Source organism: Amphiprion ocellaris, chromosome 6, assembly GCF_022539595.1.
Source record: "Amphiprion ocellaris isolate individual 3 ecotype Okinawa chromosome 6, ASM2253959v1, whole genome shotgun sequence".
Classification (NCBI taxonomy): domain Eukaryota; kingdom Metazoa; phylum Chordata; class Actinopteri; family Pomacentridae; genus Amphiprion; species Amphiprion ocellaris.
Window position 1 is genome coordinate 9,267,127 of NC_072771.1, and position 13,918 is coordinate 9,281,044.

Consider the following 13,918-nt stretch of genomic DNA (forward strand, 5'->3'; position numbering starts at 1 on the left):
AAAAAAAAAAAAAAGGAAAACAGCATTAGAATTGTATCTTGTCTGATAATGCCCCATTCTCCCAACCAATAAAATATCCATCACGTTGTTCCAGAAGCTCAGTAGGATGTGGATAAAACTGTTTTTACAACAGAGTTAAAGAACTCAAGAGTTAATATTCCCTGGTATCAGCTGTAGATATTTATTTTTACATAAAGACACTCGTGTGTGTGAAAGCTGATAGGGTTAAAACATGAGAGCAGGCTGTAGAGAGGAGCTACAGAGAGCAGCTTTCCTGAGAGATGACAGCAAGAGGCCACAGTTATGTCGAGGGCTCTCTGCCACACGTTGCCATGTGAGCTGAAGAGTCAGGTGGGCGCTAAGGAAATTGTATGACCCATGCAGTGGGGTACTATGACCCACACAGACAGGTACTTGTGCACATCTAGTCCTATGCAGCCTATACTGGCCAGGTGACAATAACAGCTTCTGTAAAAGATAAGTCTAACAGTGACTATTCCATCCATTTTAAAATTGTCTCAACTATTTGCTATATTTATTCAGCCATTGCAGACCACTGAAATGAAATCTAGAAAGACAGCAGTAGGTTGGATTCGACTGCTTTAGAATCAGCTGGATGTACCCAATACATTTACATTACAGTGCATATGGTTTAATGTATAGTCCACATTTATTTAGGCTAAAATAGAATCTGATTGTAATTAGCTATGGCAAAATTAAAATACAAGAAAAGCACTCAGAGATCACAGTACTCCGCCAAGGCTGCTCATTCCCTCATATGGCATTATCAGAAATGCAGCATTTTTTTTATTAGTTACTGATGATCATAAATCATGGCAACATGTGAAAGTGTGTCCAAACTTTTGACTGGTGATGTACCCACAAACAAAATGACCTTGCGCTGAGCACAGGCGTGTTATGCATGTGTACATTATGTATGGATAAGGAATATGTAGCAAGCGGCGGGAATTGATGGGACTCAGAAACACCCCTACAATTTAATCAAATGTTTCTTGTATCATGTCCAACAAATAAGTCACGATAAGTCTGCAGTGGTGGATTTGTAGTATGATCGCAATCGTGATCGTCAGCAGACAGCTGACGTACTGTTCACTTGTAACAGTTACAGTGACACCGTACCGCTATCTCACAATGATACAGAAATCTTTAACAAATCTGTGGATCCAGACTATAAGCTGCATCATTGCCAAAATCTACCGAGGTGGTCCTTGTGTCATTTCTGACCTTCCCTGAAAATTTCATCTAAATGCGTTATATCATTTCTGAGTAATGTTGTGCACAGACAGACAAACGTATGCCGATCGTCACATAACTCCCCCGTGTTTCTTAGCAGAGTAAATATAACAGTGCAGTTAAAACACTGCAACTGTGTCAGTGAAACTGAGCATGAAATTCTTTCAAAATGTACTTGTTTCCTTCTTCATTGGCAAAATGTTTCCCGTTTGTCTCATTGGCACAGAGGTATGGAACATCAGATTGACTGCTAATTCTGCTGCTATGTTTTCCGTGCCTAGTATGAATAAGTTATTAGTTTCAAGTCATGAAAGGGTCCCAGGCTTTCGTTAGAACTGCAACTGAGGTCAATGAGATTTTGAAATTTCCTAATTATATGTAAACACTGTTTCCGTAGAAATTGTCTGATCTCTATAATACCAATTTCTTTTATGAGAATATGTCGGGAGTGTCAAATTAAAAGTCTAAATATGCTTTATTGGCTGTCCTCAACATCAGCATGACAGTCAGCTTTACACAGACCTTTGTCTTTTGTCATTTCTTTGCCCAATGAAGAATTTTTTGGCTGTTCTGTTCTAATAGGAGGCCATGTTACGCAACACGGTATGGATTCTCTCTGCTTCCCTTTTAATATACAAAGCTATTTGTATCAGGCCACAAATAAAACGGGTCAAATATATGTTCAAAACCTGGACGTGACTACCTCTCTAGCACTGCCATTTTCATGTCTGAGAACCCCACAAATACTAGTTTGTGAGTGTGGACATATTTTAAAACTGAACACCAAAACCAGTAAATAAGCTGCTTGTAACATCTGCATTCAATACTACCGTCAATATGGCACTTGAAAAGTAAACACTGACCAGAAAACAGGAGGTTTACTCAGGTAGCTAAGCAAGGGGCTCCACCAAGACAACAAAAAATGGAGAGAAACTTCCTCATGATAGCAACAAGGCCACGAAGATTGGAGAGAATGTAATTCTAATCCATCGTTGTGGTTGAGAATAAGAGGTTTTCCCCATCTATGGAGCTTTCTGTTTGAGAAGCCATCATTTGCCTCTGTTTGCTTCTTCTTCAAATCAAATCACTGATTTTTTATGCAGTACCTGAACTTTACAACAAGGCTCTTGACTAAATGTCACGTTTTCTACGATCTGACCCTATTGGCTTTACCATTTTGACTGAAATGGAAATTTCTTTTATTTTTTAGTTTGAATGTTAACTTTAATGTAGTACACCAAGCTAAATTGAAAATGGGATTGTATTAGTCATTTTAAGTGTTCTAGTTTTCCTACGATAATGCAGCGCTATATATAATTGTGATAAGAGCTACTGAGACATATTTTATTTTGATAAAATGTGTTATTTGTAAAATAAAAGTAACATTTAGGAACAGCTTGGATGAAGGCATTGTTTTTCTTAATGCACTGGAAGGCTATTCAATTGTCAAGCATATACATCAGATTGTTTTCAATAACTTTAACTCTTAATGTGTGTGCTGTGCAACTGTATCATCTAGGAAAATGGTATTAGACTGGGACTCAGTACTGGCAGATACTCAATATTAAATGACTCGGATTGGATCCGGGGCAAATAAACCTGATCAGGAAATGCCAAATTGTAATATGATAGGACAAACGACAACATGACATCATCTTGTTACAATGCAGTGCTCTGCTGGGAAACCCTGGGTCCTACCGTTTATCTGAATGTCCACCTAAACACTGCTGTTGACAGACACCTTCCCCTATTACAATGGCACTTACTGTGTACAGTGTCTTCCCCATGTACAGTATATGGGGGAGACAGTAGCAGTCTCCACTATGCTGTGTGCCATTTCACACAGTAAAAACAGGAACAGCTTGAGGAATAGATTTAAAGAAAAAGGTTTGTTGACCAGCCTCCAAACTCAACAGTTTTCCACCTGATCAGGCATAAACCTGATCCACAGAGGTCCCCACCCCACAAACTACAGAACCCAAAAGATCATTTTTCTATATAAATATATACACCGTCATGAACAAGAGTTTACATAGACTTGTTTCAAAAAGAAGGAAATAAAAACAAAGGCTGCAGTGATAACTCTACAAGTAAATGAGCACATACTGATTAATAAATAAATCCATGAAAAGTTATGAATGAACAGACAGAAATACTTAAATGCAGTTTGATAGCATCAGAAAATGGTCTGTGTACTGGGCTCTGCACAAGATAATATATTTAATGTCTGTCTGTTACCTGACCAGAAGAAGTTGTTTGCTCTGAACAAAATCAGCAAAAAAGAGAGATGACATAAAACATGACATAACATGGTTGTAGGATGGGTGACAATGGTCCCAGATCAGTCCTACTCCAAACAAAAAAACAGTACAGTCACGTCCTTTGAATGTCAGAGAGTGCCGCACTCCTAAATCTCTGTCTCCTCCCTGTATTTTAGTCACTCCATCCTGTCGAGTAAAGGGCTAGACAGAACACAGCAGAGTTTGAAAACATCTTAAGGTCCAAGTTTACTTGTGGAATCGCTGCATGTAAAGGGTGGAGTCGTCAAACAGTGGGTTCTTCACCTCCATTTCCCCTGTCTAAAAACACACACAGAGGGGGAAAGGGTTCTGACTTAAAAAAAATCCCAATGCACATATACACAGTATAGCAGAAGAAGAAGATAATACTGTTTTTCCTTTTCACTAACTGATAATAACTCATATTGTATCATCCTGGATAAAAATCTGCATTATCAGGATACATAGTCATGGTAGGTAAATTAAAAATTTAGACAGGCGACTGGTGCATCTCATATCATTAGAATATGATGGGAAAAGTCCTATATTTTTCATCAGACATTGCTCAAAGTGAAAACTGTATATACAATAGGCTCATTACAGATAAACTGAAATATTTTAAACTTTTATTTATTTTAACTTTGATGATAATGGCTTACAGCTCATGAAACCTCCCAAAATCAATCTGAAAATATTAGCATATTTCAAAAGATCAACAAAGAGCTATCTAAAAAGGACTTATACAGACAAACTCTGTAAAGTATATGCATGTATGCTCTGTCAAAACTTGGTCGGGGCTCTTTGCTTGAATTACTGCAGCAACAGCATGGAGGCAATCACTGCTGAGGCATTATGGATGCCCAGGTGGCCTTTATAGCTGCCTTCAGCTCTTCTTTATTGTTGGGTCTGGTTTGTCCCATTCTCCTATTGACAACACATCACAGATTTTCTATAGAATTCAGATCTGATGAGTTGGCTGGCCAATCTATCACTGACAGCAGGAATAGGACACTTGTAGTCCATTTCCTGGACACGTCTGCTATGGTAGCTTTGGCTCCATACGCACTGGCTTCAGCCTTAGTTCACTGCTTGTGAATGTTGCCCACATTCTGGAATATGCTTTTCTTCACAATCCCCTCAAGTCTACAGTCCTCCCTTTTGCTTGTGCACCTTTTCCTATCCCACTTTTTTCCTTTCCAGTCAATTTTCCATTAATATTGTTTGATAAAGCCCTTTAGGAAATGTACTTTTGAGTCTTACCCTCCATATCAAGGGTGTCAATGATTGTCTTCTGGACAACTGATCTGTGTTGGTTATTTTTCTGGCGACAGATTTAAGTCTGAACACGGCATTATGATTTGAAACTAGCAGTATTTAGTAATTTGTCATAATATTATTCTTCAATTCAGACTGAAAACTTCCACTGTAGCACTACAACAGAGTACACTAACCCGATTGAAACAAATAAAAGTGGAGATGTAAATGCTGAGTTTACTCACTGGTGCCAGTCCAGGACACTCATACACTGTGAAATCTCCGTCTTCATTCTCCTCGTCTGTCGACGCTCCTGAGTCAGGAACTTTTGGCTCGTCCCTGTGTCTGCAGAGGTCACACAAATAGTCATGAAATATTCAACAAGGATATCAAAGATCCAATGAAGCAGAAAGAGGGGAGAGAGAGGGAGTGTGATACAGACAAACATGGTCAAGAAAGATGAGTTTGTCTAGCACAGGAGAACGACTCACTTATCAAAGGAGAGCATCTGCTGCTTCTGGTGCTGGTAGTGGTACATCTGTGCACTGTGGGCCAGCTTCTTGTCGCCAGGCTGGAACGCACCAAGGAGCAGAGGGGACATGAGAAAGTCAGGGGTGTTCATCCACACTCATTTACACTGCTAAGCTGACATTTACTTTGCAGCATGTGTCTCTACTGCACGTGCTGTGACACTCATAAACGGACAGGTGTGTTTGTCTCAGGAAAATTCGGGATAGCAATTTTAAGAATTTATCCAACCCACATAGCATTAATCTGAGATACACTGCCTGTCCCCCCCGAAAAAAGTCACCACTTGGATTTACCTGAATAAATAAGTAAGAGCCTTCCATTTCATTTCAGAGTACAGTGAGACATTAATGTGCATAATTTACAATTTAAAAAATGGAAAAATTGGCATGTTCTAAAACTTTTGACCGATAGTGTATATACACTACTGGTCAAAAGTTTGTGGTCACACAGACAATTTCATGTTTTCTGTGAAAACTCACACTTTTAATCATGTGCAAACATAATTGCAAAAGGGTTTTCTAATCATCAGTTTTCCATAGATTGATCATGTGTCTGCTCTGACATGCGAATGACTTGTTGCTTTTGTGGCAACGAACATTCTTCTGCATTAATTGTAGTGAAGTTTCATAACAGAACTGAACGTTTGTCACCTGTGTGCTGCTGCATGGAGCTGTAGGTGAGTGACAGCGCTGCTCCACCCCTCTAACACCATTTTGGAATTAGAAAGTGAAAGTTCATCACAGACACATACACATCAGACAACTGTCTTAACTTAAAATGTGCAGCACAACATTTTTCTTACTTTCTGAAGTACCATTAATAAAACTGTTCATTTCGGAGCTTATCGATCCTATTTCGCCCCAGAGCTTGTATAGTACCAGGGCTCAGTAGTCATCTATTTTCAAGAGAAAGTCTGAAAATTACTTGTTAGCCTCATATTTAAGCAATATCACATCTCCCCAATCTCCATGACTGCTGAGTTTTCATGTGGCTTTCCAGCATGGCTGGTCAGATCCAGAAAAATTCTGATCTGAGGTGTGGGCAGACAACGTGTCTTATCCATTTGTTCTGACAGCATAAACCGGTTTTTGGTGTCCAATGAGCTAAAGCTGGTTTTCATCTTAAGATCCATTCATATTTAACCAAAACTCTCTATGAAATCTGCAGCTAGTTGAGGTTTGTGGGATTTGAAAGGCCTGGTGGTAGTTGACACCCTGTTGGTATTAATGTTGTAGCAGTGTGGTCAGTTATTGTTTGATTGTTTCTCCCAGCTGAGTCGTTGTCAGAGGCGAGTGATGAAGGAGGAAATGATGCGACCCTCCAACACGGTCCATCTGCTGGTTCTGTGCGAGGACCACCGTGCCGGCATGGTCAAGCACCAGTGCTGCCCTGGTTGTGGACTCTTCTGCAGAGCGGTGAGTTGAACAAAGGACTCTCACGTACTATAGATGTACTGAGGCCTGACGTTGCTGCTATGCTGTATGTAGCCGTAAGTTGACAGGAATTGTTCCTTGGATTTGTTACATGTGAAACCAAATGGAAATAAGTATGGCTGTCTGATTCTGTCAGTACTCTTCAGTTTGAAGGCAGAAAAGCTCAATCATGATGTTGACTGTTACATTACCCTTGATATGTTTTCCAACATGTACACTACTGTTCAGAGGTTGGGGTCACCTGGACCATTTCATGTTTTCTATGAAAATTCACACTTTTATTCATGTGTTAACATAATTGCACAAAGGTTTTCTAATCATCAATGAGCCTTTCAACACCATTAGCTAACACAATGTAGCATTAGAACACAGGAGTGATGGTTGCTGGAAATGTTCCTCTGTACTCCTATGTAGATATTCCATTAAAAATCAGCTGTTTCCAGCTAAAATAATCATTTATCACATAAACAATTTTGAGCATTGTGTTTTCCGCAAAATAATTTTTTTTTGTTGCATTGCCCTGGTTATTTTGTAAAACAAAGTTCTAGAAGCATGGTATCGCCACAACTAAAAATCCTTCAACTGTTAAGCAATGAAGATTACATTATTTCTGCAAAAATGAAGTGTTCATAAATTGTTCTCTAATTTTGATCTCTAGTGTATATATACACAGTGCTATGCAAAAGTATTTGGAATCTTCTATTTTTGCATATTTCTCACACTTAAATGTTCCAGATCATCAAACTAATATTTATATTTATATTGTGCAGAGATAACCCACAAAACAAAAAATGCTGTTTTTAAATTGTGGTTTACTGAAGAATTATTGAAAACCTATATCACCACTGTGAAAAATTAATTTCCCCCCTGAACCTAATAACTGGTTGGGCCACACTTGGCAGCAACAGCTGTAGTTAACTGTAGCATGTGATCAGTCTTTTACATGACGATGGAAGAATGGCCCACTCTTCTCTGCAGAATGGTTCTTATCACGGATTCGCTGGCTGCCGGGATCATCCGACCCTCTTCCTTTCTCAGGCGGGTTTCTTCTCTGTGGATAAGAAGGATGGATCCTTGCATCCCTGCATTGATTTCAGGGGGCTCAATGACGTCACTTTTAACAAACATCCTTTACTACTAATCAGCTCTGTCTTCACCCCCCTGCATGGCCACCATATTCACAGAACTGGACCTCAGAAATCCTTACCATCTGATCCGAATCTGCGAAAGTGCCCTGTTCTTTTTTCTCCAGGCGACTATCACCCAACGAGTGGAACTTTGACATCGGCAAATGTGAAATGCTTGTGGTCAAACTCGCCCTGGAGGAGTAGCGGCATTGGTTAGAGGGCTTCGACCAACCATTTGTGGTATGGACTGATCACAACAATCTGGAATACATTCAAACTGCCAAGAAGCTCAACTCATGTCAGGCTCATTGCACCTTGCTTTTCAGACACTTCAGGTTTTCCCTCACCTATCATCCTGGGTCCAAGCCCACCGCCTTATGTAGGCAATTCTCCATCAAGGATTCCCCTGGAGAACCTAAACCTATCCTGTCTAAGACCTGTGTAGTCACATCCCTCACCTGGGAGATAGAGACCGCCAAGCACTGACACGTCTGTCCGTCCTCAGGTCCTCTAGTGGGCCTACTCCTCCAAATTCACTTGCCACACTGAAACCTCCCAAACCCTGGGTGTTCTCTGACAAGAGTTCTGGTGGCTGTCCGTGGAGAAGGACACCTGGGAGTTTGTGGCCGCCTGCTCCCTCTGTGGCCAGAATGAGTGTTCTAAGTTTTCGTTTGCTAACTTGCATTCTTTTCTGTTGCAGTCATCTGTCACTCCCTGCCTGTCCATCTACCTCCGTGGAAATTCCAAACCCGACTGTGCCATCTCCAACCAGATTCAACTGCAAATCCCCCCTCATTCTAGATTCCCTCCTGCCTCCTGCACCTGCCGACCTGAAGAGGTGTGTGCCATGCCACACACCTCTTCCGACTGCATTCCCTCTACCATTCTGCCACACGTAGACTGCCAACTAAGTCTAGTTTTGACTAGTTTAGTGATGTCGTCTATAGTTTTAATTCTGAAGGTCTAGCGCTAACTGTGCTTGTGTTTACTGTTGCATGTTTCTAACGCATTTATCATAAGTGTGTGTATTCTGATACCGCGCCGTGGGGTTATTGCCTGACTCATCTAGCGTCATTGTTTCCTAGCTAGGTGTTACCAAATCCAGGTTAGCTCTACTTTATGTATATCATCTGTAACTGTAAATTGCTTGATTTATTAGGTTAGCCTTTGTTTAGCTTTTTGTCCTGTCTCTGATTCCGTAGCCAAGTCCCACTTTCGTGTTCCCTAGCATATGCTGCACTCCAGTCTAGACTTTCACTTTTCCAACTAGTGACGTCAGTTCCTTGTTGTTTCCTGTATTCTTTGTATCAAGCTTAATTTTGTAATAACTCATTTTACTATAACCACTTGTCTGCTGTGTTGTTGCTGTCTGAACCTAAGTCTCTGATCCGCCCCGTGACATTATATTCTTTTTCGTCAGTAGTGGTTTGTGCCTTGTGCCTGGCCATTTATGTCTAGTGTCTTGCTTATTGTGGAATCATGTAGACGGACCTTAACTGAGGCCAGTGAGTCTGGCAGTTCTTTTGATGCTTGTCTGGGTTCTTTTGTGACCTCCTGAGATGTTGATGCGCTCGTGGAGAAATGTTGGTTGGCCATCTTGGAAAGGTTCACCACTGTTCCATGTTTTTTCCATTTGTAGATAACAGCTCTCACTATGGTTCTCTGGACTCCCCAAGTCTTAGCAATAGCTTTGTGACCCTTTCCAGACTAATAAATGTCATAATATTTAAATGTGATAAATATGCAACAATAGAAGACATCAGGAAACTACTTTTAAAATAATTTTTCACAGCACTGTATGTGCTCGTCAGTGCTACAAACGAGTGAATGTTGCTAAACTTTACACTTTAGAACTCTAAAATCCCCTCAACCTATTGATCTAGTAGTGATCTTGGCTAGTTTTGGTCATACTTCTTCACAAAATTATTATTACGAATTTATAGTTTTGTAAATTGTAATTGACTGATTTATGTGACTGATCTTTGATTCTACTTTTTTTGTGCCTCGGTTTTTAACAAGACTGATTTATTGAGATTGATTTAATAACTGATTGCACCTACATATACCTATCCTGTTGTTTACTTTTATAAAATGTGTGTTTTGTAATTCTTGTTACAATGTCATATCATATTATTAAGTAAGACAGGGGTGTTTAGTTTTGGCTAATCCAGTGCTCCTCTATTATTCCTGTGCTAAGTGAAATTCTCCAGACTCCAGGAAGGTGGTCAATGCCCTCATCTATAGATTTTATATTATCTAGTACTAATGTGCCATAAACTGTTAATGCCAACATGTGACTCACATTGAGTAGAGACTCACATCAGGTAGTGACAGATCGGACAGCAAGACATTTGGACAAAGAGAGGAACTTAGATGGCCATAGGTATCAAGTTATTCAAAAAAACATTAATACGCAAATTTATAGCACAACAAAATGTAAGTTGCCTACTTCAATGAAGTACATATGGGTTGAATATGAAATCTGTACATTGCATTGTTTAACAGAATGTAACTTGGTGGTTGGACATCAACAGATGGTTTGTGTAGGAATCTAAGAATCGAAGAAGGAATCTAAGAAGTGCTTTCATCCTGTTGTACCCCATCTGTCAGTGTGACCTTCCTCGTTTGTCACCCCACAGCAGTTATGTACTCACCAAATTGTCAAAGGTATGGGCTGACATCAGTCCATATGCAGGAAAGTTCAACTTCTGAGTTAGACGCGCACCTTTCTGCAATCTGTAATGAAAAAAACAAGCAGCACAGTAACGCATTTGAAACTGACTAACAGAACATACGAGAGAAGGGTGCCAGTCATTGAAGTTATAACTTGGAATAACTGACATCTTGTTTGTGGTCTCAAAATCTTGGTTCTGTTGTGTTTGTGCTATGGCCTTGACAGCTCAGTACACTGCAATTCAAGAAAACACTAGCAAACAGACAAAACATTTTTAAGCTAAGAAAACAACAAAAGCAGACAATGTATTGTAAGTGTGGTCACAGCCTTTTTATGTAGGGTGTAATAGTCAGGATAGCTCAGCCTTGAGTGAACTGTCTTCAACCAGGTCTTTGCTTTCCTCTCTAAAGGATTCAAGGTTCTTTATTGTCATACCAGCACACGTATACACATGAGGTCATGAGGTGGCACAAAATTAATACTCGGGTCGGGAGTCAAGAAATAAAGATTTTTTAAAAAAGGGGAATTACAAAGCAATATAAACAATATACACAAGTGTTTACCAGTGGTAAACAAATAGGTACATGAGCAAAAACTACGCTATGAGGTAGATGTCCATTTGGCCAAGTGACCTGTATTGCACATGTAGAAAAAAAAGTGTCTATAATTTCAGATAGGAGGAAAGCTACAGAGCATCGCCAAAGTTCAACAGTTTAACAGCTTCTGGAAAGAAGCTGTTCCTCAATCTGGTGGTCCTGCTCTGGATGCTCCACAGCCTCCTGCCTGAGGGGAGAGGGGCAAAGAGTGAGTGTGCAGGGTGGGTCCTTCATGATACAAATGGCCCTCTTTCTGCATCTACTGGTGCTAATGTCTGTGGTGGTGAGCAGGCTACTCCCCACAATCCTCTGTGTAGCCTTCTGTAGAGCCTTCCTCTCTGCAGCGGAGCAGCTGCCGTGTGAGGGTTACTGGTTGATAGTCATTCAGGCCTGTCACTGTGGACCTCTTAAGAAGATACCTCAGAATACCTTCGGGGTAAAGTGTCCAAACTACACAGCCTATCCACAGGGGTTCCTCAATGGTCACTGCTCGGTCAACTCCTCTTCTCAGTATACACAACCTCACTTGGTGCAATAATCCACTTCCATGGTTTCTCATACCACTGATATGCTGATGATCCCCAGTTCTTCCTGTCGTTACTCCCCGACGACAACACTGTCTCTGCCCAGATTTCACCATGCCTTGCAGATATCTCAGCATGGATGAAAAAATGTCAACTTCAACTCAACTTCTCCAAGACTGGGCTCCTTGCCATCCCAGTCAGTCCCTCTACTAGGGCTGAACCCGAATATCCGAATATCTGGTCATTACAGTGGTATCCAAATATTTATTTTGAGATCAGAATATTCGGATTCTCCCCCCTGTCGGACACTGTGATCCGATCTGAATATTCGGCTCATTCCTTCGCCAACTCTCCCCACCCCTCTTCCCCGTTGGACATTACAATCCAATCCAAATATTTGGATATTCGTCATTAATCGGGGCCAGATATCTGGAGGCCAGAAATTGTTATTCGGGCCAGCCCTACCCTCCATATAACAAGAAATCAACATCCAGCTTGAATCAACCCATCTCAAACCCACGAAGTCTGCTACAAACTTGGGTGTCATAGTTGATGACCAACTAACCTTCTCAAGGTTCATGTGGCCTCTGTTGCTTGGTTGTGTCAATTCGCCACAACATCAGGAAGATCCAACCCTTCCTGCCTGAACATGCAGCACAGTTCCTGGTACAGGTTCTCGTAATATCACCATTGGCTACTACAACTCCTTACTGGTAAGTCTTCCTTCATGCACAGTCAAACCTCTGCAGATGATCCAGAATGTAGCAGCACATCAGCCTAAAACAGCACATCACCCCGCTGTCTCAGACCCCTTCACTGGCTTCCAGTTGCTGCCCCCATAAAATTCAAAACTCTGACACTTGCATACAAAACTACAAAGATAACAGCTCCCTACAACCTGAAGTCTCTCATTCAGGTCTACACTACCTCACGCTCGACCAACAAAAGGCGCCTGATACAACCTTCACAACAGGGCCGGTCGATAGTTAGACTCTTCTCCTCTGTGGTTCCCCAAAGGTGGAACGAGTTACCAAAGTCTGTTCAATCAGAAGAGTCTGTCTCAGTCTTTAAGAAAAGATGAAAAACCTAGCTCTTCACTGAACACCTTTGCACTTAACAGACAGCAAAAAAATCCAAAATAAATTGAAATAAAATTCCTATTACCTCCCGCACTGCCTGTAGACACCAAGGTCCGATCACACTTGAAGTTGTTTTGTGTCTTGTGTGGCATCTACTCTCAGATGTACATCGCCTTGGATAAAAGCATCTGCTAAATGAAATTGTAGAACTGTAGAATTGTAGCGTCGGCTATTTTAATCTTGATCACTTTCTGAAAAAAAAAAATCGCTCAAAGCTTTCACAGCATTATGGATGTCCATCCTTTCATTTTCTATATATGCTTTATACTGCGTTGGGCCATCACAGGGCTCTGATAAAGGGTACACCATGACAATAGACAGGCAACCATGCATGGTCACACTCACACCTATGGCCAGTTTAGAATAATTAATTAACCTCAGCATGTGTTTGGACTGTGGGAAGAAGCTGACACACTATACTGGTATATTTATTCGCATATTTATTGGTTAACTTCTGTCTTCTATGATTAAGCTGATTATCTTTGGGTTTCTTTGTGTTGACTATGCTATGGGAACACTCACCATGTGGTATGCAGCCTAACCACTCAGGGTGGCCCCATTCTTCATGTTTTAAATTGCTGGTCAGAAAAAAACTTGAAGATGCCACCTTAGACTCTAGGAACTTAAAACAGCATTCAAGAACATTTCAGTGGGATTCTAATCACAGATTCTCAATATTGAAAATATTGTATGGTCCATAGTTTCAGTTAATATTCAACATATTTTTTGAATTTTAATATTTCGGGTTCTAATGCTGATAGAAAATCTGCCAATTCTGTCAAATCGTAAAAAGAGAGAATGGTAAAGTTTGAAATCTCGTTCAATAGTGTAGAGAGAAAAAAATCTTACCTGACCCAACAGGCTGCTGCTATGATCAATGCCAGAGAACCAGCCACAATGAAGACGCTACTCATGACTGAAAAGAAGTACAGACAAACAGTCAGGAGACGGGAACGCTGTGCAGGTCTGAAGGAAGACATGATCCCTGACTGAAAGCTTGTAGGACTGAGTGTAAAGTGTAAGTGCTGAAAGAAGAGCTACTGAAAATAACTGAGTGTCAGGCCTAGCCCTGCAATGCCAACACTGAAAGCAACATTGATGATGGTA

The 13,918-nt window shown here is 40.7% G+C and overlaps 1 protein-coding gene across 1 annotated transcript in view; it reads right to left on the reverse strand.

Annotated features, from left to right (window-relative positions):
- Positions 1-13,918, reverse strand: part of npdc1b (neural proliferation, differentiation and control, 1b) — a 35,277-nt gene continuing 21,359 nt past the window's right edge. Inside the window, exons 5-9 of the mRNA XM_023280961.3 lie at positions 13,661-13,727; positions 10,533-10,614; positions 5,279-5,358; positions 5,033-5,132; positions 1-3,833 (exon numbers count right to left, since the gene is read on the reverse strand). Of these exons, the coding sequence (XP_023136729.2) occupies positions 3,762-3,833; positions 5,033-5,132; positions 5,279-5,358; positions 10,533-10,614; positions 13,661-13,727 (401 nt within the window). The 3' untranslated portion in view covers positions 1-3,761. The remainder of the gene's footprint in view (positions 3,834-5,032; positions 5,133-5,278; positions 5,359-10,532; positions 10,615-13,660; positions 13,728-13,918) is intronic.